We start from the raw sequence: 26,805 nt of genomic DNA on the forward strand, positions 1-26,805 counted from the left end.
TGTGCATGAACCACACTGGCAGTTGGGCACAGAACCTGCCCACCCAATAATGGGATGGAATCATGATGCAAGCCCAACTGTAATGTTGTATGGTTGCTTCCAGAAAACCTGTTTATGGAGTGTTCATCTTGATCTGTTCGCACAAAATCTGTGTGGATGCTACACAACATTGCTGTCAAGTGGCAATTGTTCCACATTTCCCCACCATTACTTTTCTTACCATGAAATGTCTTACTTAAAAAAAACCCAACACCACCACAAACGGTTTATTGCACAGAAGCGCAGCAGTGCTGTTGCTATTTATCATAAGGTACCCACTTTATTGCACAAATGATACATACAAGCATCTACTCAGATGGGTGAGAGATCCACACAAAAGTGTTGCTGACAGCTTGGAAGCAAACTATATAATCTCCATTGCTAGGCAAATACCTTTCATTGTGGCAGCCGAGGTGTACAAAAGCAGAATGTGCATCTAGCCTCTCAGGTAAATTCAGTGTACATGAAGACACACTGCAATACTCTAGATCCCTATCAGAAAGAACTAAGCTACCCAGGGCCAGTTGTATAAAGATTTGTGCTATTACTGCACCAACATTTTGCTTTGCTAAATAGCGGCAGCTGACTACCATTTGCTTATATACTTGAAAGGAAGTAAATGAGTGCACTTGACATCTCTGGGGTAGGCAATGCTAAACATGCTTCTTGCTTATCTCAGTCATTCAACTCATAAAAAATCTCTGAGTTAGATTTTACAGTATTTGCAAAGTTCTGTTTCAGCTTTTGTTTCTGTTAATTAGTCTCCCTCCCTCCCTCCCTCCCTCCTATTTTATGCACACAGGGGTGCTGTGTACAGGGAGCAGGTCCACTTTAGGTCTGAATCAAAGTTTGCTTTCACAAAGCCTTGATGATCCTTCTACTGCTAAGGCTGAACAAACCAGATCCATCTCCATCTCTGTTGTATATTCTTTGTGAGCGAGTGAGCAGAATGACACATTTTATTTTAAATGATGCACCAAAGATATACCTCATCTAGAGGTTGGGCTGTCTCTCGATATATCATTGCCAAACTCAGCATGAATGATCCCAAGAGGCAAGTGGGGGTCTATGTCAATATTTGTATGCCTGGTGCCATTTTGAAACAAGATGGCAGATCAAACCTGACTTTTGCATGAATTCATCTGTTTCTTGGCAAAGGGTTGGCTGCCTCTTAATATATTGCTGCCAAACTCAGCATGAGGATTCCCAATGTGTATGTGAGGGGTGGGGGTGGTCTTTGCCAGGCACCATTTTGATTGTGACTTTGCCTATTTTTGGTGTAAGTTTGGCTGTCTTTCAATATATTGTCGCCAAACTTGACACGAGGATTCCCAAGGTGGAGGCGGCACTCTTCATTGACATTTGGACACCGTGTGCCATTTTGAAACAAGACAGCAGACCAAAATGTGACTTTGGTGTGACTTAACCCAATTATTGGTGTGACAGGTCCAAACTCACAACTTACACTATCCATCTAAAAATCAAAATGTTTTAGGATTTCTAAGCTTCCTGAGTGGTTCTGGGTACTCTTTTAGTGATATCATAATACTGTAATGATATTAATCTTTCTCAGTGCCAGAGTTTTCCACTAGGACCCTAAAACCAATTTCCCAAGTAACTGTTAAGTTAGAGCACAAAACCATACTTTGCACTTTGTGCTCATTAGCATTTAACAGTTCAATTATACACACGTGTTTAGGATCATAGGCTACATCTCATTCTGTTCCTTGGTCACCTACAATTCCCAAAGTTTCCACGAAAAAGGGATTATGAAAGTGCTGTGAGAGCGGTTGCTCCGGTAAGGCAATAGGGCTCCAGAATTCTTTAGGGAAAGTTTATCAAGTGATACCATAGTGCTTTAAAAGTATGACATGCGCGCTTGGGCCATGTCTCTCCAACAAGCTGCTGTTGCATTTCCCAGCCAAACTCCACCACCACTCCCAACCAAAGACAATGCTTGCTACACATAGATTTGGGTCGTTCTCTGACCCTCTATGCAAACCTAGCCAAGGACTACCTCCTTGACCTTCTTCTTCATGGAGAAAAATGTATCACACCATCACAAATGAAAAAGGCTATTAGCTTTGTTTCCCCATCTTAGAATATTCATGCTGCAAATGGGCTGTCTATAAGCTTCTAAAGTAAGAGGTAAAAGAATGGGCATCCCTGAAAGGATTTTAATAGTACAGTGGTACCTCGGGTTACATATGCTTCAGGTTACATACGCTTCAGGTTACAGACTCTGCTAACCCAGAAATAGTACCTCGGGTTAAGAACTTTGCTTCAGGATGAGAACAGAAATCATGCTCCAGCGGCACGGTGGCAGCAGGAGGCCCCATTAGCTAAAGTGGTGCTTCAGGTTAAGAACAGTTTCAGGTTAAGAACGGACCTCCGGAACGAATTAACTACTTAACCCGAGGTACCACTGTATTGCTGAGGATAAACCAAATGAGGATCAGTAGCTGGTCTTGCCTTTTAAAGTTATCCTGCTTTTTCTATATTCTAGGCTTATCACAGATTATGTCTCCATCACTAGATATCTGCAAACACATGTATGCTCCATGAGAATCAGTAGCACAGGCTTTTGAACACTTGCTTTTAAAAAGAAATAGTGCATAAAGAAAATATCATGGTTTTAAGTTTTATATACATACTGATTTTTTATTAGTGAAGTACAATAAAAGTGTTGCCTGAAATTCTGGAGGTTGACTTCCTTCCAGTATAGTAGCTTAAATTCCACAGTAAAACTGAAGCACTTTTCTTATCTTGATGCTCTATTTCTGTCAAAACGTGTTTTGTTTACTTTGGGGCACTACCACCATACTTGAGGCTGGTACGCAGCCTGTGGAAAAAGTCAGAAGTTTACATCAAAGACAGGAGCTAACATAAACCCACATAAATCAGAAAGTAAAGAGGTAGAAGTTCTACAACAAAATAAACAAGCTCAGCACATTAAATGGAATGAAGTTTTTGCATAGCATGGCAGGAGAGTTCTCTGACTTTCTTCTCGAATGCATGAGAAACCTCGCATTGACTTGAAAATGGTTGCCAGGATTGTGAAATACTGTGCCTATAGTGCTTTCAGCGTCCCAGGAGATAACCCGTTTTTTTATTATCTGAATTAAGATTTACTGCTTCCGCTTCCCTGAAAAAGGAGCAGTGTCGCGATCTGCGAAGGACGGGATTAAAAATCACCTGCTTTGCTGGGGATTCTGGGAGTTGTAGGAACAGAGATTTCGTCCTAGGGAAGCGGCGCTGCTATAGGCGGAAGGGATTGCATGACGCGAGGTGCCCTAATTTGCATGGCTGGTCACTATTGGCCAGAGATTCGGGGAACCTCGTTCTCCCTGTCGCGACAGCTAGACGCTTGCAGGGCTTAGGATCCACTCCGGGAAGCAGTTCGTCTCCAGAGCCTCAACATGTCCGAGCAAGGGGAGCCCGCTGGCCTCACCGATGAAGCCGCCTTCAGTGCCTGCTCCGACCCTCATCCCAACACGAAGGTAAAGCGAGGAGATGGTTTTTAATGTGTGCATATATAAAATAGGAGTAAGGATTGCTTTTTGTAGGGGGGCGCAGAATTGCAAAGCGTTGGGTAGTTGCATTAACTCCTTGCAGGGAATCTCTCCCTCCCACTTTGCAAGCGGCGTGCTAAAGAGACGAGCTCGGTTCTCTTTCCGGGCTTGGAGATACAGAGCCTAGGCAGAGCCAGCCAGCGATCGCCTTTCACCCGAATATTTGCGTGGCTGAACTTTAGCGCCGTGACCCGAAGGATCATATCTCTCCCGGCATGCTTGAGCTCCCCGGCTATCGCGGTTTGGAGTCTCTGTGCGATCTGTTCTTGGTGCGGAGCTGTAGTTTTTCCTAGGAGAGTATATAGCGAGATCCTTTATCCCACGTTTGCCTTGCTTTAGCTGTCCGTCTCTTACAAGCGCCCAGGCCTCTGCGTTTCCATTTACTTGGAAATGCTCTACTAAGTAAAGCATTGTGCACAGGGCAATGCTACTACACACGCTTTACTGAGAAATAAGCCTCGTTGAGTTTGTGTTGGATTTCAGCATAACTCGTGTAAGGTTCTGGCCTTGCTTGGGCTGCACACTGAACCCATTAATAAGCCCCCTTCAACACAGTAGGACCGTTGAGAGAACCTGCTTGGAAATGTACTGCTAGTGGCTTTAAAATACCATTTCTTGCAATGCTTTTGCATGCATAGAAATAATCTGGAATAAAGACACTGTACTTTCAGGCATAGGCAAACTCGGCCCTCCGGATGTTTTGGGACTACAACTCCCATGATCCCTAGCTAACAGTACCCGTGGTCAGGGATGATGGGAATTGTAGCCCCTAAGCATCTGGAGGGTCAGTTTGTCTATGCCTGCTGTACTTGAACCCCAATCAAAGCATTTTGCTCAGTCCCATTTGTTTCTATGTCGGACTAGGACACAGAGTTTGACTGTCATTGCAGAGTCATATGTATTTTAAAAACCATTCTGGAACCATTGCATCTGCAACCCCAGTTTAAATTACAGGCAATTCCCAATTTACACAGGGGTTAGGTTCCAAGGCAAGTGTGTGTGTGTATAATTTATTTTTTATTTTAAAAAATCCAATCTATGCCACATTGTATCAATACCAGATTACCCCACACATTTCTCATTAACATTAAAAAATAATCAAGAATAACACATTTTTACACACACACCCCAAATCCCCAGACTTCCCTCCACCCCCTCTTCTGGTTCTTTAAATAAACCAAATCATCTTACATTCCAGATCCCTTTACCCAATTTTCCAACTACTAAACAATTAAACTTGTGGTGTACAGCACAGATGTTTTAAACATTCAGACTATTTAATACATTACACATCTGTGCTTTCATGCTATTTCTCCTAATTATCCTTACTGTTGCTTTTTGCAAGCATTTAATCCATGTCTGCTGATGTCCCAATTTATTTACAACCGCTGGCCCCTAAATAAAAACCATTTTCCAGACTGTTATCCATTCTTTTTTTTCCTACTTTGGCATATTTAAATCTCCTCTGAAAATGGCTACCCATTAGGACAATTCCCCATTTCAGCCCTTCTTCCTTCCAAATTTCTCTCTGTCTCCATAGTTGTGATTTCACCCAAATTTCTCTAACTATTTCCTGTCTGTACTCATATTTAAAGCTCCTTAAAGTCTCAGTTGTGTTTATTGAGCCAACTTCAAGCTTCTTCCTTCTTTTATTCCTCCCAACAGGAAATCTTATAATCCTCAGCAAAGCTCTTCATATACCGTAGATTCCAGCGTATAAGACGACTTTTTAACCCCAGAAAAGAGGTTAAAAAGTCGGGGGTCATCTTATACGCCAGGTATGGGCGGAGCGGAACCCGCCCACTGCTGCGGCGGCTTTGGAAGCAGCAGCAATGGGCAGCAGGCTCCGCGCCGTGCGGCTTTCTCCTGGTGCGGAGCTGCCCAGCGTATTAGGTGACTGGGCTTATAAGACGAACCCCCAAATTGCAGCTGCCAATTTGGGGGTCGTCTAATAGGCCCGGTCGCCTAATGTACCGGAATCTACGGTATCTTAATCCAAGTCTCTTCTTCTGAGTTCAAAATTAAATTCCCAATTTTATAATCCATTAGTGATAATAATGCAATTATGATAGAGTTCAGTTGTTAAGAATTTCCCTTTCCACAACCATAAACGAAAAGTTTGAGACAGGAGTCTGGCACCACCTTCCCTTTTCTGCCTCTCAGCACAGCATCGTAGCCACTTTTAAAATCTCCTGATATTGACAATCAGTAAAGAATGGGTTTTGGTGGCTCATCAACAGGCACTTGTGATAAGTTTTTAATAAAATAAGTTCTCTTACTTGCAGCTTTTCACCATGTAACGTAATTTATCCAGATATAGAAGGGTGGACCTCCTTCATGTATCGCCAAATTTAGTCTAATTAAACCCAATCTGATTCTTCAATCAAAATTGTAGAAGGTGCAAAATTCTCCTTACCCTCTTATTTCAGCTTGAATCTTTTTAGTTGAGAATCTCCTGCTGACTATAGGCAGCTCGAAGCTTCGTCCCACAGAATCGCATTGCAGCTGAGAGCGCTCTCAACCTCTCTCCACTCCCCCCCCCCGCTTGCCCTTTGGCAGTGGTTTTTTCGGGGGAGGTTTGGTGCTCTGCCAGGCCGCTTCACACTCTGCACACCTTTGGAGGCGCCTTGCCATGGCGCACTCACCTCTAACCTCTGTGGGCTCGGGTCTGTCCGGAGCTCAGACCCGCGCTCCCTATTCTGTCGGCAGGAAACCGGAAGTGAAATTGTGTATATTTGAAACACCACTGGAAACGCTTGCAAACACCCTCTAAACCTCTGGAAACCCTTAAAAAACCTTTTGAAAAAACAGCAACACTTGCCAGACATCACAATCTCTTCCTTCAAACCTCCTTGCTCAAAATTATTCAAAAACCAAATTAATCAATTTGAGATGACTTCCCGTGTACTGGGTTTCAGGTTACAAAGTTCTTATTTCTTCCTGCTTTCATAATCTTAATTAATCCAATAACAACAGTTCTGGACTTAATCCTTTGTTGACAGCCACTGGTTTCTTGACTTTCATTCATAGTTACATATTTAATAACTTTTATTTCTGCAAGCGGAATTTGTATCCAATAAATTTCCTATGTGAGATGTTAATTCCATTTGCTTCTTCATTTTCCCTGCTGTAATCCGATCATAAAAGGCATCTATGCATCTACATTTTCACTTTTTCTCCTCCTCTCATAAGTTGTTATTTCCACTGCATCACTTCGCCATCTTAGTTTGTCTGAACGAAGGTCTGTTCTTGCCACAACTCTTAACTACTTCCAAGTGGTGTACGAACTCAATTCTTGGATGTGGGCTATACATAACACCTTTGTTTCCTCATAATTCCTAATAACAGTTTCAGTTAGTTCTGAATTAGTGAACATTTTTCTCCTCAGAATTGGATAAAATAAGTGTGTACCATTTATGCTGCTGAAATCTCATAAATCCCTTTCCCCATTTCTTTATATAATTTACTTTCTGAATGGTCTGAATTTATTTCAGAGACAGTTTAAAATAGAGACTTTGTTGTTCAGATCAAATGTTTGTGTTCCTCCGCCACCTCCACAAAGATCTCAGCTGAGTGGTGATGTTTTTGCCACTGGCAATAGTAAGTGGAAAGCCCCAAAATAGGGTGTTTTGGGAACAGGGCACTGGCAGCATTGGATCTAAAACATTGTGGGTTCTCTGAGGGGCCCAGTACTTAAGGCCTCTCAGTAATACCAGCCTGGAGCTGTTGCAGTGAAATGGTAAGAAAAGCCATCCCTTTCTGCCCTTGCTGGCCAAGGTGGCCATGTTTGGGATTTGGCAAAGACTCTTATTGCTCTGCTCCTCCACCTCCCCAAGTTTTGCTTGCATTGTAACAAAGCAGTCTTGTGTCTACTTACTCACAAATGAGTCTTACTCTAGGCAGTGAGGCTTACTCTTTAATAAATATGTTTAGGATTGTAGCCTTTCACTTTAACTGCATAATTTATCCATCTGGCACTATTCACAGAACAGTAATAATCTTGAAAGCATTAACTGTATAGCTTCTGTACACTTTACGTTTTGTATGTGGAGCTCGAATTAACAAAATCATTCAAGTAAAAGCTACATTCCAGTGTTGAATGCCGTTCATGGTTGATAACAATTTAACAAATTATATATTTCTGTAGGATTTTCTGCTACAACAGACGATGCTGAGGGTAAAAGATCCCAAAAAGTCTCTGGAGTTTTATTCTAAGGTTCTCGGAATGACGTAAGTACCAACTGATTTTTTTGGCTGGCTCTTTTCTCTCATTAGCGTCTCTCCCAATCGTCTGTTCTAAACTGCAAGCCTGCCAGTCCTGTAAGGATACGAGATTGGAGACATAATTACATGACCTGCTTTTAGCATGGCTTAAGATGCAACAAATTTGAACAAGAATGTTTCTAAATATTCCATGTTGGTGATACAGAGCTTAACAGTGGGACATAAAAGTTCTGCCTCTCCTAGAACTGTGAAGTGATCCACACAATGGTGAACAAACTACTCATCTACCTGCCCCACCAACTGGTAGAAACTGGTCAGAAATTAGAGCTTGGTAATGTTGCCTGTGGAACAGCATTCCTTAGTAGAAATTACATGCCCTGGTGATTCAGAGTTGTCTCCACACCATGGAATTCTGTTTGCTGCTAGAGGAATCAGTGGGAGGTTGGAGAGGCCCTGTACTCTAGGTCAGTGTTGGAAATTAGCCATGAGCCAGGCATATAGTTTGGGTCCAATTATGCCCATGTGGTGATCTCTGGATGCCAAGTTGGCGACTGATGAAAGCAAAATGTCACTTAGAGAAGGTTCTGAAATCTTTTCTTCGATGCCTGAATTTGTTTTATTCTGGGTTGTTTCTCTGATGTTTTAATGTGTTGTAAACGGCTTTGAGATTTGTTCTTTAAAATATAAAGTGGTACAGTGGATGCTCGGGTTGCGAACGTGATCCGTGCGGGATGCATGTTCACAACCCGCAGTGCTTGAAACCCACATCTGTGCATGTGCGGGTTGCGATTCGGCGCTTTTGCACATGTGCAAAGCGCATTTTAGTGTTTCTGCGCATGTGCGACCGCTGAAACCCAGAAGTAACCCGTTCCGGTACTTCCGGGTTTCGGCGGTCCATAACCCGAAAAAACGCAACCTGAAGCGGCTGTAACCCAAGGTATGACTGTATAGAAATGAAATGAATAATAGCAATAACAATAACAAAACCCTCTGAAGAAAAAAAGGCACCTAGACATAGAGCCTTGGCGGTGGTCGGTTTGGATTGCTGTCCAAGTAAGCATGCCGAAAAAACACGCTGTGCACTTTTTTAAATTAAAAGGCAAACAGCCCCAACTATTTGTTTGCCTCTTTTTGCCTATGGCATACACATGGGACATCGTACTGTATTGTCCCATAAATGGTGGTGGTGAGAGTATCATGTTCTACATTTCTGGCAGTCTTGTTGTAATTGTGAAGAACAGCAGCAAATGTTGACTTTCTAGACTACAGTAATGTAGTGCGTTAGTCTTCTGCAGTAAAAACACCAAATTACCTTGTGGCGCTATAAAAATAGATTATTGCCTAAGTTTTCTTTTGATCTATCTCTGAAGTGGATTCTTGTCTGCAAAAGCTTGCATCATCATAAATTTGTTACCCTTTAAGGTGCCACAAGGCTTATATTTTCTAAATGTTCATAACCTTTCGGACATGAATATGAGAACTTGATTACAAAACTTAGAATGTCTTTGGTGAGTGTGTTATCTCTGCTTTTCTCACATAAATTTAATTTCAAGTTGTTTATCTTCTAGCCTACTCAACAAGTTTGACTTCCCTGCTATGAAGTTCTCCCTCTACTTCTTGGCTTACGAAGATAAAAATGATATTCCAAAAGATAAAAAAGAGGGAATTGCGTGGACTCTGTCTAGAAAGGGCGTATTAGAACTGACGCAGTGAGTGTTAAAACTGTGTTCTGTAAATCATGTTTTTTCCTTGTATTTTGATTATTCTGCTGGTTATTAATATAGTTGAAGCAGCGTTCGACTTTCTTGTGAGCAGAGTGCCTTTCTTACACACCAGCTAGCTTGAGGTGTTCACCTAAACCCTCCTGGACATTCAAACTGGAGTGGACTGTCCCAGATTACACCTGAAATGCAGAAGTAGCAGCTACAGAATGAAAATTACCTCCTGGCAAATGTTTAGTCTGCAAAGTTTAAAATGTGGCAAGAGGTACAGAATTGTTTGTGACAGCAAAGAAGTCGTGTTCATTACACAAACTCTGCTTCTCAAAGCATATGCTTGTCACTTAACACTGAAATAAAATGCACATATTTGGCATATGTTGCCAATCATAACAAAATCTATTTTGGTGCTTGCTTGTCAGCATGTCACCATATGATGCTAGTGTGAAAATGAAAGCATATCCAGAATGTTTTGACTAAAATGTTAGGCATCAGTAGATGCTAAGAATAAATCCTAATATATTATTGTCACTTAACTACAACAAAACTCCCTCTCAAATGTTTAGTATAGTGTACATGGATGGAAGGAGAGCATTGATTAAATAATAGACTGAACTTTGCCTGCACCTTCCTTTATTTCGGTGCTAGGATAAGCTTGTTTGTCGCTCTCTGAAATTGCATTTGAGACTTTTTGATTTGGTGTGCTTTTTCATACGGGAAACTTTTGTGATTAATGAAGGGGCAGCACTAGGGAGTGGGAGCAATGCCTGAGATTGTACTTTCTATTTCACTACTATCGCCCCCATCTACACTATGCATTTGAAGCAGTATCCTGGAATCTGTAGTTTGTAGTGGATGCTGAGAGTTATTAGGAGACACCTATTCCCCTCACAGAGCTACAGTTCCCTGAGTGGTTTAAACAGTCAGTCTTTCTTCCCAGGGGAACTTTGGGAACCTCAAAACATGGTGAAGTTCCACACAAGAAAATGGTCAGTTGAGCTACATTGCTTCTGTCAGGCCAGTTTCTGACAAAAAGTTTACAACATTTGCCAGCTCTTTTTCAAGTTATGAAAAAAGGTCCTGTTTGTCCTCCAAATTCCTTCTAGGTTCTTATGGGTTTTTTCCACACACCTATCCTGGAATTCCATTCCATTATACTTCATAGTGTATTTTTTGTCATTTCCCCCCACATCTGCGCTAGCATTTCTACGATGCAACTGGTTTTTCATGCTGATTCTTCAGCCTTCCATCTTCTTGGCCTTAGTTTGCTTTGAGCAAAATAATTACATAATTACAAACATAAAATGGTTCTAATATTTGTCAATGAAGTGAAAAGACTTCCTTCAATAAAATGGCTTTTTCAAGTGAATAATGTTATATTAATATCATCTTAATCCATGACGTAATATTTGTATAATATTGTTTCTAGTAACTTGAAAAGGTTCGTCATTTTATCTGTTCATGTTGTATATCCCTGATGGCTGGTCTCTTCTCCTCACACGCACTGTTAAATGTTCTCTTTTGCTATTGTAATAACAGTGTTTATCACAATGCATTCTTATTTTTGTTCTTATTCTCTTTCCCTTCCCACCCCTCACATCCCTCTCCTTCTTTTCTAGCAACTGGGGCACTGAAAATGATGAGAGTCAGGCTTACCACAATGGCAATTCAGATCCCCGAGGATTTGGTATGTTGTAAAGCAGGGGTGGTTAGCCTCTTTGGGATCAAGGGCTGCATTGACCCATGGTCAGTCTCTTGCGGCCAAAGTGTAAAAGTGGGCATGGTCAATTAAAAAGGATACATCCTGCAGGGTGGGGTTGGGGAACTTGAAATCACTAGAACAATTTGGAATCACAGAATCACAATAGGCTACCAGCAAGAGTGTTCAGTAAAAATAAATAAATTATTATTATTATTATTTTAAATGACAAGTGGGCGTGGGTTTTGGAAGGTCACAAAAAGAGATTTTAGTATTACAATGGGTAACCTAAGGGAGTAGTCGGTAATTTTAAAAAACACTTTTTAAATTGGAAAAAATTGCCTCAGGGTAAAAAGCCTCTTGGGGGAGGGGCAGATGCAGGCAGTGGTAAGTCACCCCTGTTGTAAAGAAAGCTGATGTGAGTAATGCTCACATTTATTTTTTTCTTCCCGTGAATTTCAACAAAACCTGTCTTAACTAGTAGATGCCAAGAACATAGGTATAATCCAATTCCAGAGTTTTCACCAGGTTTTATAGACTAAAAGCTAATTGGGGTAATTGAACTTATTATAAAGGCAGAATAACTGGATTCATAATTACTTCATAGAATTTGGCACAAAATCTTGAGAGCAATTTCTACATCTTAAGGAAGCAACAGCAGTTAAGGGTGTGTCTTGAATAAATGTGTGGATCTGGTGCACACATTATTCTGCATCTTTCTCTTTCTGACGCACAGCCTTTTAGTAAGTTTTCCTCTAGAGAGGAAAAGAGTGCCATTTTCCTGTAGGTGCTCCAACTCTGATAGCAGTGACTCATAAACTGCAAACAATAGTGCTTTATTGGTTTTTCAGTTGTGTGTGCCTTGTTGCTGTTACCCTATCCCCCCGGTGCCCCACCAGTTTGGTTTGTCATGGGTGTTATTCCTGTCACATCATAGAGCTAGCCACAGTTGGAATGCCTGTTTTGATGGAAAGGTGACATAAAGCCAACTTAGATGGCTTCAGAAAGGGATGGGGAACCTGTGACCAGGTGTTGTTGGGACTATGACTTTCATCATCCCTCACTGTTGGCCATGCTGACTGAGACTGATGGGAAGGCCACTAGTCCTGATGGGTATATGCTACCTCCAGGATCATCAGCATGCATCTAAATATCTGTTGCTGTTGTCCAACTGTGTGAGAAGGACGTGAGATGTGATGATGTGGGATTTCACATAGGCTTCACATCTCATTGGCCATGGGGGGGGGGGACAGATGCTGCGCAAGATAGGCATTAGGTCTAATTTAGCAGGGATCACTCTTAAGCAGTTGTTTGATGAACAAACTATGAAATCCTCTCCCCCACACAAAAACTATCAACCATTTAAAAGAAGAACTGAGGATGACCAGCTTCTGCATTCTGTTTTCCTGTTGTTGTTGGGTCTGGAAGCATATTTTCACACAACATACCCCTGCGTAAGAGGTCAGATATCAACAAGCACTTCACAGTGATTGTCTCTGTGTACTCTGATGTAGCTCGGATTATGCATGCAATACTGTCCCCAGAGAACCGTAACGTACATTTATGCTATGGTATAAATTAACTCTGGTATATTAAGTACACTTTCTACATTGTAACAAAAAAACTGATTTGCAATTGAGTTAAGAAAAGAAGGTTTTATTCACATTGTATTAAAAGCATCATTGCCTTTGGTTACTTTGTTGTTTTTCAGGTCATATTGGAATTGCTGTTCCTGATGTAAATGCAGCTTGTAAAAGATTTGAGGAGCTGGGAGTGAAATTTGTCAAAAAACCAGACGATGGTAAGTCTTCAGTGTAAATAGTGGCTCTCGAATTGTAAGTCGGCTCGTGTTTGTTTACTTGTTTGCTTACTAAACTAGTTTTAGAGGCTTGAAACATGAATTTGTTGAGGACTTTTTCTATTAAAGCTTATAAACTATATTTCTCTTTTGTAGGTAAAATGAAAGGACTTGCTTTTATCCAGGATCCTGATGGCTACTGGATTGAAATCCTGAATCCGAACCATATGATAAATATAATCCCGATTGGAAATACTGAATAGTGATCTTGCCATCAAGAGACCGAAAATTCTTAACAATGTCCTCCTGATTTAACAAAAAGTTGTTCTAGTCATTCGCCAAATGATAAACAAATGGGAATAAACAGCATTCCCTTTCCCCTTGCTATGTCTGCAAAGGTAGGAGATGGGAAGCTTCCATTTCTAGCTTGTGGTGAGCTATACTTTGCCATTTTGACAATGCAGGAAGCTATGGTTTGCCACCCACAAACTTGGAAGTGTAAGCTTCTAATATCTTTTCCTAATGCACGAACAAATGCAAGGAGGATGCATATGAATGAGGCTTAGCTCTGCTTATTTTCATAAGAAAAGGCTATGGGTTGTGCTGACTGTATTTAAGAACCCACACGGTGGTGTGCACTTCCAAATTTACAACAGATAAACTGTGATTTCAAGCTTCTTATCTTCTTTTGTCTTTGATCTGCACATTTCACAAGTTCTTTCCTGTCTGCATAGAGCAGTAGCATTTTGAGATGGAGCAACAGTCATAACTGGTTTGTGAATTCAGATGTAATGGCAGACAATAATTAGTGCAGACCATGATTGAGCCTAACATAAGGTCAAACATTTTAAAAAAGAAAATCCCATAGTTTGCCATACTGTTTAAATGTAGCCCGTATGTTCTAGAATTAGTTACTTGGTTTATCCTACACAGAAATAATTGTAACCTTTTCATAGCTGGCCACATTTTGCAGTATATTATGGCCAGATTCTTATTCTTAGTTAATTTTTAGTTTTGGTATGCAATATAGCTGCAGTTGCATTATTTAAACATGCTGGCAAAATACAAGACTGTTTAGATCTTTCATGTTTTATGAACGGGAAGCAAATACTGAAGTCTTGCTCCTTTTCTCTTTGATGGTGGCAAAGCTGCATTTGTTGAGGATTTTTATCATGACCCCTTCATGGGTATATAAGACTACTTCAGCTGCTGTTACTAGTGATTAAGGCCCATTGAACTCGTGAGATATGCTTCTGAGTAAGACATATATAGAATTGCACTGTTAGTCTGCATTGTTCCTGAATCCTGTTGTTGCTTTGTGCCTTGAACCCAAGTGCACAAGTTACTATGAATGAAATAGCGTACAGTTAAAGATGAACAGGCAAATACTACACTTACGGTATGAATGCTAGTTACAAGTGCTTGAAGTGGGGTAGGATGCCATCCTACTTTTCAAGCAGACATAATTCACTTTGGCTTAGCCATCCCGTTTTGTTCCTCTCCCACTTCTTGTACTGCTGGATATCACACCCACAGTTGCCCTTCAGGAGCTAGGTGGCATGACATGTATTTTCTTCTCAATATCAATTTTGTCTTGGTATACAGTAGTTCTAACATAAACTGAAGCCTAGGTGTCTGAAATGTTAATGTACCACCTGTTGTGCTCTTTACCTTTCTTCGGTGGGTTTCTAGTTGTTTCCAAGCTCTCCCAAGGTTTACAAAACTGACACATGAACTAGTTTAATCTTCATCAGTGTTTAATTTGTATTGACACATTTAGACTATGCAATCCACACTTTGCCGAATAGCCCTGACTCAACTGTCTTTGTTAATTGGGGCATTGTTAGCAGCACTTTAGATCTCCTTTTGGGATTAACCAGCCTTGAGTGCAGTGTTGACATCAAATAATAATAAAAAAAAATATTTTCAAGTTAAGAACTCTGTGCGTCGTCCTTTTGTCAGAACACATGGAAGAATATGTAAATGAGGAACAAAGTGCCCTGCACCATTCTTCACTTCCCCCCCCAAAAAACTCTTCTTTTGGCACCCTCCCATGCAACTCTTCAGAATACTCTGCTTGCCTGAGAGGAAAGGAACAACTGTGATGACTGTGAACAGAATTGCTGGCAGGGCTGAGTTTGTCTGGGTCACTTCACATAGGACAGAAGGAAGCTGCCTTATACAAGCAGCTCTTGGTTAGCACAGAACTGGTTGTTGAGATAGTCCTGGAAGTTGAGGTAGCCTAGGGGTGGGGTTGGTGTTCAGGGCAGAGCTGTGCCTGGTTCAGGAGCTTGAGGAGGAACACATCGGCCAGGGCAGTGCTTCTCAATCTGTCACCTGTTTATTGTTTCTTGGCTAAGTTAAGCTTCATGATTCTTTGAAAAGTTATTTGGAGTTGAATATTTTGGTGACAGTTCAAGGTAATGTATATAAGCAACCTTCTTACTGGCATCTTTAATAATGTCTTTTAATCTATAATACATAATTGAAAAGTTTGCTACTTCTAGCCAGCATAATTTTAAAGCCCCATAGGGGGTGTATAAACACATTAAAAATGTATTTGCTTTAATCATGGGTAGAGCACTCAAATGGGAAGGGAAATCATTAATCTAAAATACACTTGCTTTTTCAGTGTTAGTGTGTAGGCTGCATAATTGTGAAGACAACAGATGTGGCTAACACAACCTATAGCTTCACTCAGTCATCCCCCCCCCCCCATTTAGCTAAAAATGGAGATTGTCAAAACATGGAAATGAGTTCCAGTCCCCCACCTTCTTGTCCTCATACCTCACTTTGAGCAATTAGTTTCTCACTACTAGCAGTGGAAGCTATTGAATCCTTTCGGAAAAAGACTTGGAACTAATACATTACATAACAGTTGTGCGTTCTTAGGTGCTGTATCATTTCATAGTTTTTAGAGCCCTGTCTGAAAACTGCAGTGCATGTAGACTGCCTACAGGTGCTAAGAGCAAAAGGACATTGGTCCACAGTTTTCTAAAGTCAAGCCTCTTTATTGTACACTCCAAAGCATTTCCACATTGAAAGAGAATAATAACTTAAACATTTATTTATGAATAGCTTTACCTGAGCCAACTGTAATTTTCTTTTGGAGCACCAGGGTCCATTTAAATGACTGACCAGTTGCAGCCACTGTGAGGCCACTGAAAACCGCTGATCTGCTTAGGTACTATAAGCAGCTGGTGCAATTAGTATCTAAGAGCTCATTAATTGCACACTGCTGTGGCTGCTGTTTAGGTCATTTGCAAACACTGCACATACAATGGGTACAGCCAGTGAAGAGCCTTTAGGCTGAAATCCTAAACACTGGCTAGAGAATTCATCCTAATGAACATGGTTGAACTTATTTCTGAGTAAACATGCCTAGGACAGTGCCACTGATATCTAATTCAATATATTTGAAGCACCTATAGAGTTAATGGTTGTTTTTTCGGCAGCTTCTATGTGACCACTGTTGCAAGTCAATTAGTGTGTGATTTCTTCAATGCAGATTTTTTTGTAAGTTTTGTTTTGCTGCTTAATTCTGAAGTCTATGAAAATCTAGTGTCCATTGCAATTAATGACTTGTGAGGATAAAGCTTTCTCTTAAGCTCCAATCTAGTATAAACATGTCTGACTGTTTATTATTGGCCACTCTAATATTTGTAAATAACATTTGCATTAGCTCCCTGGATTTGTGTTAAATTCACTTGACTTTTGCCCATTGCTTTAGTGTTTGCACTTCAAATATAACTACTGTACATTAATTGTGATAGCACTAGGATAGGCAGTTCAATCACATTAATGTTTCACAATTAAGATCTACCTTATTTTTTGAATTGTTTGTCTACTATTGCCATGATGTTGACCAAAGTGTGCATGCCTGTTGTAGAAGTGCTGGATTTGTTGCATCTGTTTCTAAGGGTTAACTCAAGTGACATTACACAGGGGGTTTTTTTAGGTAGTGCAGATGTGGCTTGACCTGAGATTTATTGATTAAGAGTGTCAATTGGCTATACGGTATCAGCCCTGACTCTGGAATTTTTTGCAAATCCAGCAAAATCCACAACCTTTGGTTGTGTTTTAGATAAGACCCTGCAAGAATGAAAATAATAAGAGAGAGAGACCCCCATCAGTTGAGCCAAAGGACTTGTTCTGAGAATGTGAAAGACCTTTGGATATTAAAACATTGTTTAAGGAGAATCAGACATTTCGTTATTATATAGATTTGTCTATGTAATATAGCAGTTACAAAAATTTATGTCCATTAACAGTCATTCAAAGCTAGTTTCACTGGTTTGCCCCAAATGCCTGTGAAATAAGATGGTTTGTACTTGATGGTGGAAGCCCATCAGAATCTCTCCCATCCACACTTCCAGGGGTTGTGTGCTAAGTGGGACATTTTACTGAGGTCATTAATTAGATCTGTTCACCAAAGGAGAAAAGTTAAAAGTGATTCGGTCTAAGGGTTGTAAGTTAAGGAGGAAAAGAGAAGGAGGAGGAGGAGGAGGAGGAGTTTGGATTTGATATTCCACCTTATCGGCTAACATTCTCCTTTCCCTTCCTCCCCCACAACAAACACTCTGTGAGGTGAGTGGGGCTGAGAGACTTCAGAGAAGTGTGACCAGCCCAAGGTCACCCAGCAGCTGCATGTGGAGGAGCGGAGACGCGAACCCTGATCACCAGATTACGAGTCTACCGCTCTTAACGACTACACCACACTGGAGATGAGTTAGGTGTTATGTAGCTGACAGGTCGAGACAGGGAAGCTCTTTAAAGGGGTGTCTGGATCAATTTCAACATGGGATCCATTAGACTTATCAGAAAAAAATATAGCTCTGCTATGGAGAGACTCAGTACCAAGAATGAGGTTGATAGAAGAAATGCTTTAATGTTTTAAAATACATCAATACTTTCATAGAGTATACGTATGTAAATAAATGGACATACCTGCATGTTTATGGATATACTGGGTGGTATTTAAAGCTAGTCCTCCTCAAGAGTAGACCCCTTGAAGTTAATGGGCATGATTAAGGTTCCTTAATTGTAGTTGGTCCACTCTAAGTATGACTTAGTTGAGTGCAGTCCATTTAGAGTTGGAATAAAAATTATTTTTGGTATGCTGCCTCGTGGACTTGCTTCCTAACATTGTTGGGGAGAAGCCTTCATCCGTCTAATGAAGGAAGAAGCTTCTAATGTGCAGAGAAGTAATAGCAAACTTGGATTCATAAAAGAGTCACTCCGAAATTTCATATGACGTGTCTGCTTAATCTCTTAGCAGATGAGAAAAATACACAAGACAGGAAGATAGTTTTCGTTGCCATCTGGAATTGTAAAACTGGTTGTGTGTCAGAGTGAGAGGCACCTGGCAGATTGCTGTATATGTAGCTGCTGCATGTTCGGTCACAAGCTGCGAATGCCCGAGTTAGAAGGAAAGTGTTTGCATATTTGAGTGTGTACTTGCACTGAGCTTCTACACTGGCTTAGTGCTATATTTGAACTTGGAGAAGTTCCTGCTGCTGGAAAGCTTTCACATGTCCAGTACTTTATGACTTGTGGTGGATACATTCACTTTCAAGTTTAGCAGTAAAATGGAGTGCAGTTGGTGACGCAGGAAAGGTAGGACATGCCATTTAATTAGGGGCTTAATTAATTTAGCCCAGGCTAAGTGTTTTAAAGATTTCTTTTGCTTCTTTGCAGGTTGGGTGGGTTAGGTCTGCAGTATTCTGTGGTGTTAGTGAAAGGAGGGTATTGTAGAGACTGAAAACGAAACTCAAGTACAAACTGAACTGTGAACCAGAGGGGGCAGAGTTTGTAGTGGGCTAGATGTTCTGAATGAGGGTCTCTGTATAACAAATGAGGGTACCTTCATTTTCCCTACTGCCAGCATTGAGGACCATCTTACCCAGAAGGGAGAGATCACTGAACACACACCATCTAACATCAATTGAAATGCATCTCACTTCTCTCTCTGGTCTAATTTTTATAAGATGTGGGCCACCGTGAAAACAATCTTAATTTTATACTCGAATGGGCCCGTGATTGTATGTGCCTTTCTGCATTTAAACATGAATAGGCTGATGTGGAAAGCTGACATGCCCTCACTGGGCACTTCTGAGGCTCCAGCAGCTGGGCAAGAGAGGTGGGGCTTGGGCTGGGGCTTAGAGGCTGAGACCAGGGATGACAGCAGCCCCAGCCTGCACACTGCCCTCTCATCTTGCTCACCTAGACGCCAGCAGCAGTGATAGCGGTTAAGTCCCCACAGTGGCAAGGGGCTCATAGGTCCATGCCGAGGCTGCCAGAAAGGAAGAGAGGAGGAGGTAGGTGGGGAATCGGAAGCCTTACCTTTGCTTTCACACAGCAGCAGCAGCAGTGGAGGCTGGGGTGGCTCAGCCTAAATTTTGGGGGACCGAAAGGGTCTTGGCTCCTTAGAGTTAGCTCCTATGTTTGTGCCCAAGCGTCTTCTTGTTGATGCTACTGGGACTGTCTTCCCACAGGCCAGTGTCACCAGTATCTCCTGCCTTGATTTCCTCCCCCTCCCCCTAGGATAGGCAGGTTCAATAAAGTAAATATGTGTGTCATGCTCATGCCCTTTTGGGAGGTAGCTCTGGTTTGCATGCCATCAGTTTCCAGGATTAGAAAAAAGGGGTGCCCTGCTTGTGTTTTATACCAGCTTCTGTGAGTAATTCAATTGCTGGTTTGAATGTTTTTAGGGTTTTTCAGTGCTCAGAACTTGTAAAAACATAACTTGTTTTTCCTCATATTTGTCCTTGTTGCTCTCATTAGATCCTCATAGAATAGTCAGCAAAAGCTATGATAACATCTCTCAGCGGGCGGGGTGCCTTTAGGCTTTGGTCCTAGGCTACAGTAGGGCCTTTCCATATCTGTAGTGTTACACATTTCTGGAAGCAGGCTCTTCTGCCATTTAATAAGAAAACTCACTTGTTTTGTTAAATCTCCCAAGTGAATATTTGGCATCTGGGCCTCTTTTCTTGGCCATAAAGATTTAACTAGAAGTTTTCCTGTGGCTATTTAATAAGAATTTTGTCAGAATGGCAGAGGCCCAAGTCCATAGCCGCTTTGGCTTCTACATTCACTTTCTGACAGTGTTTTGTGTGTGTGTTTTAATGTAGGGTTGGCAGGTGTCTGTCTCAGGAGACAATGGAAGTGTGTGCTTTCATGGGTGAAGGCTAACTGTTAAGAGTTATAGAGCAGGCTGTGGCCAAAACGAGAAATGAAGGCGTCTGGTTCTGCTGATGCAGATGCACCATGGCGTTTGTCCTTTCTGTGCTCTTCCCAGCGGTACCTCCTCCTCTGGTCACTGCTGTGGCTACAGGACCTGACCTCGGGTTCCATGCACTGCGATCATCTGCAAGGAATTCCCACAAGGCCGGGTTGGTGCTGGCAGCCTTCATGCCATGTTTGCAGACATATTTGCAATGCAGAGTTGTTCTGGTGCCTGAAGCCAGCTCCCCGTAGAGCAGAGGCTCTTGGGCCTCTGCCATTCTGACAAAATCCTTATTTTATTTTATTTTTAAAAAGTCTGACAAAATCCTTATTTTATTTTATTTTTAAAAAGTCTCCCAGCAAACCACATAGCTATAAGTAAATAAATGCAAACAGATTAAGTGTTTGGAAACCATTTCTACACTTTTCCCAGAACTGAATCTCCATGTAAGTTTGTGTCTTTGGCCCAACCGGGTATGAGGATCCCAGCGCAACCCTTCTAGCCATTTTTAGTATCTCGCTGAAGCACTCCTGCGCTCTGCTATGGACGTCAGCGCGCAGGGCCGGCGGGAGCGTCGTTGCTAGGTGACGTCAGCGCGCCGGCCGACGCGCGGACGCGACAGCCGGTGTAGGAGGGGGGAGGGGGCCGCGCTCGAGCTCGCCAGCCCGGTAAGTGTGGCGGAGGGATGAGGGGGCTGGACTGGGCTGCCTGCGCCCTGCGCCGTCTCGCTCGGGGTGGGGACCCTTGAGGGGCGGGGCCCGGTTTCCCTCCCCTTCCCCACCCCCCACCGGTCCGGTGCTTGGGGAAGTGGGGCGGGGTGGGAGCCTGCCCTTTCCCTGGGTCTTGGTGCGTTTCTCTCTATTGGGGTCGTTGGGGAAAGAGGCAGAGAAACGTAAGGCCGGGATTGTGGGCGGTGGACGCGCCGCCTGCCTTTCGCTCGCGGCCCACGGTGGCCTCGCGACAAGACGGGCGCTGGGTGGGCGCACCTGGCGTTGCTTGGGGGGCGGGGCTGCCCCTGACCTTGCAGCCCTCCCCGCCCCCAGGAGACGGGGCAGGTCTTCCTGGACCCTTCAGGCGTGGTGGGTATTCTTTGGAGGGTTTTCACAGGGACAGGCAGGCCTCTTATCTGAGGATGCTCTGGACTCCTGTCTTTGAAGCCCAAAGCTTTACTTTTTATTTTTAATAGAAATTGGGTGCAGTTCAAGCTGCACTAGCTGCCCTTAGCTGCTTTCTTCGGGTGCTGACAAAAAATTAGCAGTAGGCTCCCTGGTTTGACAAGGAAGGGCTTGCTTCTGCATAGCCGGGGGTAGGATTGCAGCCTTGACCCATTTCCCTCCTTGCAGTTTTGCTAAGTAATGATAATGATAATAATGATTATATATATATGCCCCTCATCTGACTGGGTTGCCCCAGCCACTCTGGGCAACTCCCAACAAAAAATAGTACAGTAAAAGAAAAATACCACAAGAACAGTGTTGTTCTTGGGTTGGGAATTGTATCTGTGCTAGTTGCTGGAGAGCCTTTTCTGTGGTGGCACCTGGACTTTGGAATGCTCTCTTCAGGGAGGTTTGACTGGCACCTTAGCTACAATCTTTTTGGCATAAGGTTAAGCCGATTTTAATCAGCTGAGCTTTTGGTTTTATAAAATTTATTTTTATTTGCTATATTTATATCCCACTTTTCCTCCAAGGAGCTCAAGACTGCATATATGGTTCCTACTCCTCTCTGTTTTATCATTGTAACATCACTGTGTGATAGGCTTAGTTAGACTGAGAGACTGATCCACGGTAACCAAGTGATGCTCATAGCTGAGAGATGATTTGGACCATTGGCTCCCCAGTCCTATAACTTGTATGAAGATGCTGTACTGTCTTGTTATATTGTGTGTTTGTTAATAATAATAGTAATTATTATTTTATTTGTACCCCATCCATCTGACTCGGTTGCCTCAGCCATATATACCGTATTTTTCTCTCTATTACACGCAGATTTTTTCTCCTAAAAAGGAAGGGGAAATGTCTGTGCGTGTTATGGAGCGAATGGGGGGGGGGGTCCCTGGAGCCGATTAGGGGAGCGCAGGAACAAAAATCAGCAAAAATCAACCGTGCGTTGTGTCGGAGAGGGAAACCTGAAAAGAGGAAGTGGTTGCTTTCCTGCATTCTGCCTCAGGGTCTTACTGCCCACCCTCCTCTGTTTCGTTGCTGTGTTTGCTCAAACGGAACAAAGAGCAGGCAAATCCCCTCCCCTCCAGGCAAGCAGAGGGGAAAGCAGAGGTCTTTCCTTCTAATTCCTCTCCGTGCTCCTCGCAGGCAGCCAGAAAACATGCAGGAGGAGAGAGAAAGCTGGCTTCGGTTTGTGGAAACTTTTGCCTTTCTTTCCTCCCTCCCGTAAAATCTCTCTCCTGCTTTCTTAGCCAGCTGCTTCTCTGCATACCGCTCTCTTGTCCCTTCTGTGTTTTTCCTTCACTCCCCACTTAAAATGTAGTTACAAAGCATGGATCCACATGGATCCTCAGGATCTTTGCATTGGGCCACCCCAAATTCACCATCAGATCACATAGCAGCCTGCCCCCCCAAAATCACACACCCACTGTTGCCTGGGGCTGCAATGGTGCAAAAACGTTAAAAAGCATGGATCCACATGGATCCTCAGGATCTTTGCATTGGGCCACCCCAAATTCACCATCAGATCACATAGCAGCCTGCCCCCCCAAAATCACACACCCACTGTTGCCTGGGGCTGCAATGGTGCAAAAATGTGGTTAAAAAGCATGGATCCACATGGATCCTCAGGATCTTTGCATTGAGCTACCCCAAATTCACCATCAGATCACATGTCTGTGGCCACAGCATGAAGCACAAAAATGATACATCCACTGTTTCATTCAGAATTTTCCCCCTTGTTTTCCTCCTCTAAAAACGATGTGCGTGTTATGGTCAGGTGCGTGTTATAGAGCGAAAAATACGGTAAAATGTAACAAAACATTAAACATTAGAAAACTTCCCTATATAGGGAATCTTTCCAAAGGTTGTAGATTTACTTTTCTCCTTGACATCTGATGGGAGGGCGTTCCACAGGGTGGGCACCACTACCGAGAAGGCCCTCTGCCTCGTTCCCTGTAACTTCACTTCTCACAGTGAGGGAACTGCCAGAAGGCCCTTGGTGCTGGATTTCAGTGTCTGGCTGAATGACAGAGGTGGAGACACTCCTTCGGGTATACAGGGCTGAGGCCGTTTAGGGCTTTAAAGGTCAGCACCAACACTTTGAAATGTGCTTCTTGGAACCCATTGGGTGGAGGATGGTTTAATTTTTTAAAAAATAAAACTTTTTAAACTAGTGTTTTGCTTGCACAGATTCCTTATTGCTTCTGTTACCAACTTCAGTATAGAGCAGGGCTTTCTGCTTTTTCTATAGCTATCTAGAAGTGCAATGACAAACCAAGATGTAAAAGTGAAACTAAATTAGGAGGCCAAGAAGGCAGTACAGTACATGCTTGAATTTGTTCCAGCTCATCCACACAATGCTTAATTATGGTTTGGTGTGTCAACACGATCATTGTAAGTAACTATACTACAAATTGTGCACAAATTGCTTCAGTCTGGATGCACTGAAACTACATCAGAGTAGTGAATTTGTAATTTTGTTGTTGTCATTACCTGCACCTGTCAGTGTTTCTATCTTGAAAATCGTAGATACTTACAATGTGGTGTTCCATTTTCCAGGTTGTGCAGAGATTTTAATTCTGAAAGCCACAATCTCAGATATTTTACAAATAGACCCAAAGTTACCAGTTGTAGAGCACCTGTGTAATTTTCATTAGAACGCCATCTTTCATATATTCCTGTTGTATATTTAGTGGCATCTACTTTGCATCTGTTTCAGTTATTTGTACAGGTTTCTTGTTTTCCACGTATAAGACTGATTTGTAATAATTTGATTATTATAATAGTTTCTGAAAGGAGTTATTTACATAATTACCATTTTGAATCTCTTAATTGCTTGTCTTCCTTTTGTTGCATTTGAATCCAAGCTGTCATGACAGTTTTTCATATGCATATGTGAACACAGTGCATATGCACTCTTTGCCATAACAGAATTATCATTGCATGCACTTTTTTATTTAGATTTACAACTTGTGTAAAGCTTAATGACTTGCGTGAAGAAACAAACCAAGCACTCCCTCCCCCTGTATAAACTATCATCAATTTGATGTTTTTTCTTGTTTTTCTGTATTGTGCTTTTAGTCTGTATGTTGCCTTTGTGATATTGTATATGAAAGTGTAGTTTATAAATATTTAAATTAAATAAATTGAAAATTTCTGACCCATTCATAACCCTGAGCTCTAAATGGACATTTAAAAATAGCTATACACTCAAAGCAGTATTCATTGGTTCTTTCTCTGTTCATTTTATCCTCAAAGAAATCCTGTATAGACCTTTTTGTTCACAATGCTGAACAACATTATAAATCCAGGTTAAGTACCTATGGTTTAACTTAACAATTGCATTTGGACTGCCTGCATGGTATGTTTTGGGCCTAATATCTTCTGTAAGGTAGATCAACATGATTCTTTCCAGGTGGTAGATACAGGCTTAAAATCAACAAGTGAGGTTAGGGTGGAGGCAGATTTGAACTTCTTCAGTTATTTTAGGCACTATGCTGCACGAACTCTCCTTTTTGCAGTAACTTGATAGACTGAAACAGACAAATAGGGCTTGGCAACTAAAATGAGTCAAAGAAACGAAAATGAAAGCAGACAGAAGTCTTTCAAAGGTGCCACTCCTTTTTATAGTATTGAGATTAACTCAGTGCAAAAAATACTTTCTGCACTTATGATTATAATACTTAGTTTTGTTTTGGCCTCTGGTACTCATCAGGTGCTTTTCAGACCAGGACACATGGCAATGCTTAGGGACCGGAGCCACAATGATCCCTATTGCTTTCCCAACTCAAGTTGTGGAGCTCTGGAACTCCCTCCTGCTCAGACAGCTATACTATCCTTGAGTAGTGCATCAGGTAGTCCTGGTGGGCCCTCCTGAGACCTTGGGCAGCTGCCCAGTCCTGCTGACGTGCTCCTCCACAACAACCCTGCCTTAGTCATGCACACACTTAAAATCCTCAGTTACACTAAGTCAAAGCTTTCCAAACTTTTCATGTTGGCGACACACTTTTTAGACATGCATATTTTGCGACCCAGTAATTCAATTTTAGAGGGACGCGGGTGGCACTGTGGGTTAAACCACAGAGCCTAGGGCTTGCTGATCAGAAGGTCGCCTGTTCGAATCCCCGTGACGGGGTGAGCTCCCGTTGCTCAGTCCCTGCTCCTGCCAACCTAGCAGTTCGAAAGCACATCAAAGTGCAAGTAGATAAATAGGTACTGCTCCGGCGGGAAGGTAAACGGCGTTTCCGTGCGCTGCTCTGGTTCGCCAGAAGCGGCTTAGTCATGCTGGCCACATGACCCGGAAACTGTACGCCGGCTCCCTCGGCCAATAAAGCGAGATGAGCGCCACAACCCCAGAGTCGGTCACGACTGGACCAATGGTCAGGGGTCCCTTTACCTTTATTGTAATTCAATTTTACTAGCAAACTGGAGGTTAAACTAACCCCTTTCCAGCCTCGGGAGGAGTGTGGGGAGTGTTTGCACGACACACCTACACATTGCAGCTGACACACTAATGTGTCGCGACACAGTTTTGAAAGCTGTGCTCTAAGTCATTTTCCTGTTGTTCAATAGTTTATCCTGTAAGATTTGCTGTTCCTACTTGCTGACATGACACAAATTCTGTTCCATAAATACCTTTGGACAGCTCAACATGAATCTGATTTAATTTTATTCTGTATATATGTGTATTTAAAATTCAATTTACGTTTATATATTTTCCTTCTCCCAAGGACCTCAAGGTATTTTGCACTGAGCTATTCATCTTAGCCTCAGAACTACCTGTGAGTTAGGGAGGAGGAATGCATGTTTGAGTGGTGGAGATAAACTGGATCAAGGTATCTGCTTCATGCCTTGAGTGGGAATTTAAATCCAGATCTTCCTCAGTTCACATCCAGCATGGTATTCATTGTGCAACACTGGTTCTTAGTTATTAAAAACTTATATTCTGCCTTTTGAACCAGGAAATTTGGAAAGGTGACTCACAAATACACATTAAAACAACAAAAATGCATTAAACAAAAACAGAATGAAAGCCAACTAATAATTCCTGCAATAAACAGCAGAAAAACTTACCAAAAGCAGCCAAGGCTTATGAAAAAGTGTAGTGTTAATTTGACATCAGCCTTCTTAGGTAGAAGGGGAGGAGTTGCACGGTCCTTTTGTCACATTTGGACAGACATGCATACATAATTTTATTTGTATACTGCCTTTCCACAATTCAAACCATGCTCAAGGCAGCTTATGACATGAAAAAAATACATAACTACAACATGCTTGATGCTTTTATTATGTTTTTAGAGACGTTGTAAGCCGCCCAGAGTGGCTGCAGAAACCCAGCCAGATGGGTAGGGTATTACAGTAATAATA

General features: G+C 42.1%; 2 protein-coding genes across 6 annotated transcripts in view; both read left to right on the forward strand.

Moving 5' to 3' along the window:
- The first annotated feature begins 3,374 nt into the window (after positions 1–3,374).
- Positions 3,375–14,988, forward strand: GLO1 (glyoxalase I). Its single transcript, XM_028724398.2, has 6 exons — positions 3,375–3,539; positions 7,759–7,841; positions 9,404–9,544; positions 11,173–11,240; positions 12,964–13,053; positions 13,207–14,988. Exons 1-6 carry the CDS (start codon positions 3,459–3,461, stop codon positions 13,311–13,313), a joined length of 570 nt encoding a protein of 189 aa, XP_028580231.2. The 5' UTR covers positions 3,375–3,458; the 3' UTR covers positions 13,314–14,988.
- Positions 14,989–18,553: 3,565 nt separating this feature from the next.
- BTBD9 (BTB domain containing 9) overlaps positions 18,554–26,805 on the forward strand; it is a 161,915-nt gene continuing 153,663 nt past the window's right edge. For 2 of the 5 annotated variants that reach the window (XM_028724392.2, XM_028724391.2), the window contains exon 1: positions 20,838–20,943. The gene's annotated coding sequence lies outside the window, so the exon portion shown is untranslated. Of the gene's footprint in view, positions 18,667–20,837; positions 20,944–21,331; positions 21,355–23,265; positions 23,524–26,805 lie in introns of those variants that run through there. The other 3 variants (XM_077925646.1, XM_077925648.1, XM_077925647.1) reach the window with 3 other exon arrangements.

This window comes from Podarcis muralis, chromosome 3, assembly GCF_964188315.1.
Source record: "Podarcis muralis chromosome 3, rPodMur119.hap1.1, whole genome shotgun sequence".
Lineage (NCBI taxonomy): Eukaryota > Metazoa > Chordata > Lepidosauria > Squamata > Lacertidae > Podarcis > Podarcis muralis.

Coding starts and splice junctions, on each gene's coding strand:
- GLO1 (XM_028724398.2), top strand. CDS start 3,459: ATGTCCGAGCAAGGGGAGCCCGCTGGCCTCACCGATGAAGCCGCCTTC. Junction 3,540..7,758: donor ACCCTCATCCCAACACGAAG/GTAAAGCGAGGA, acceptor ATATTTCTGTAG/GATTTTCTGCTACAACAGAC. Junction 9,545..11,172: donor GGCGTATTAGAACTGACGCA/GTGAGTGTTAAA, acceptor CTTCTTTTCTAG/CAACTGGGGCACTGAAAATG.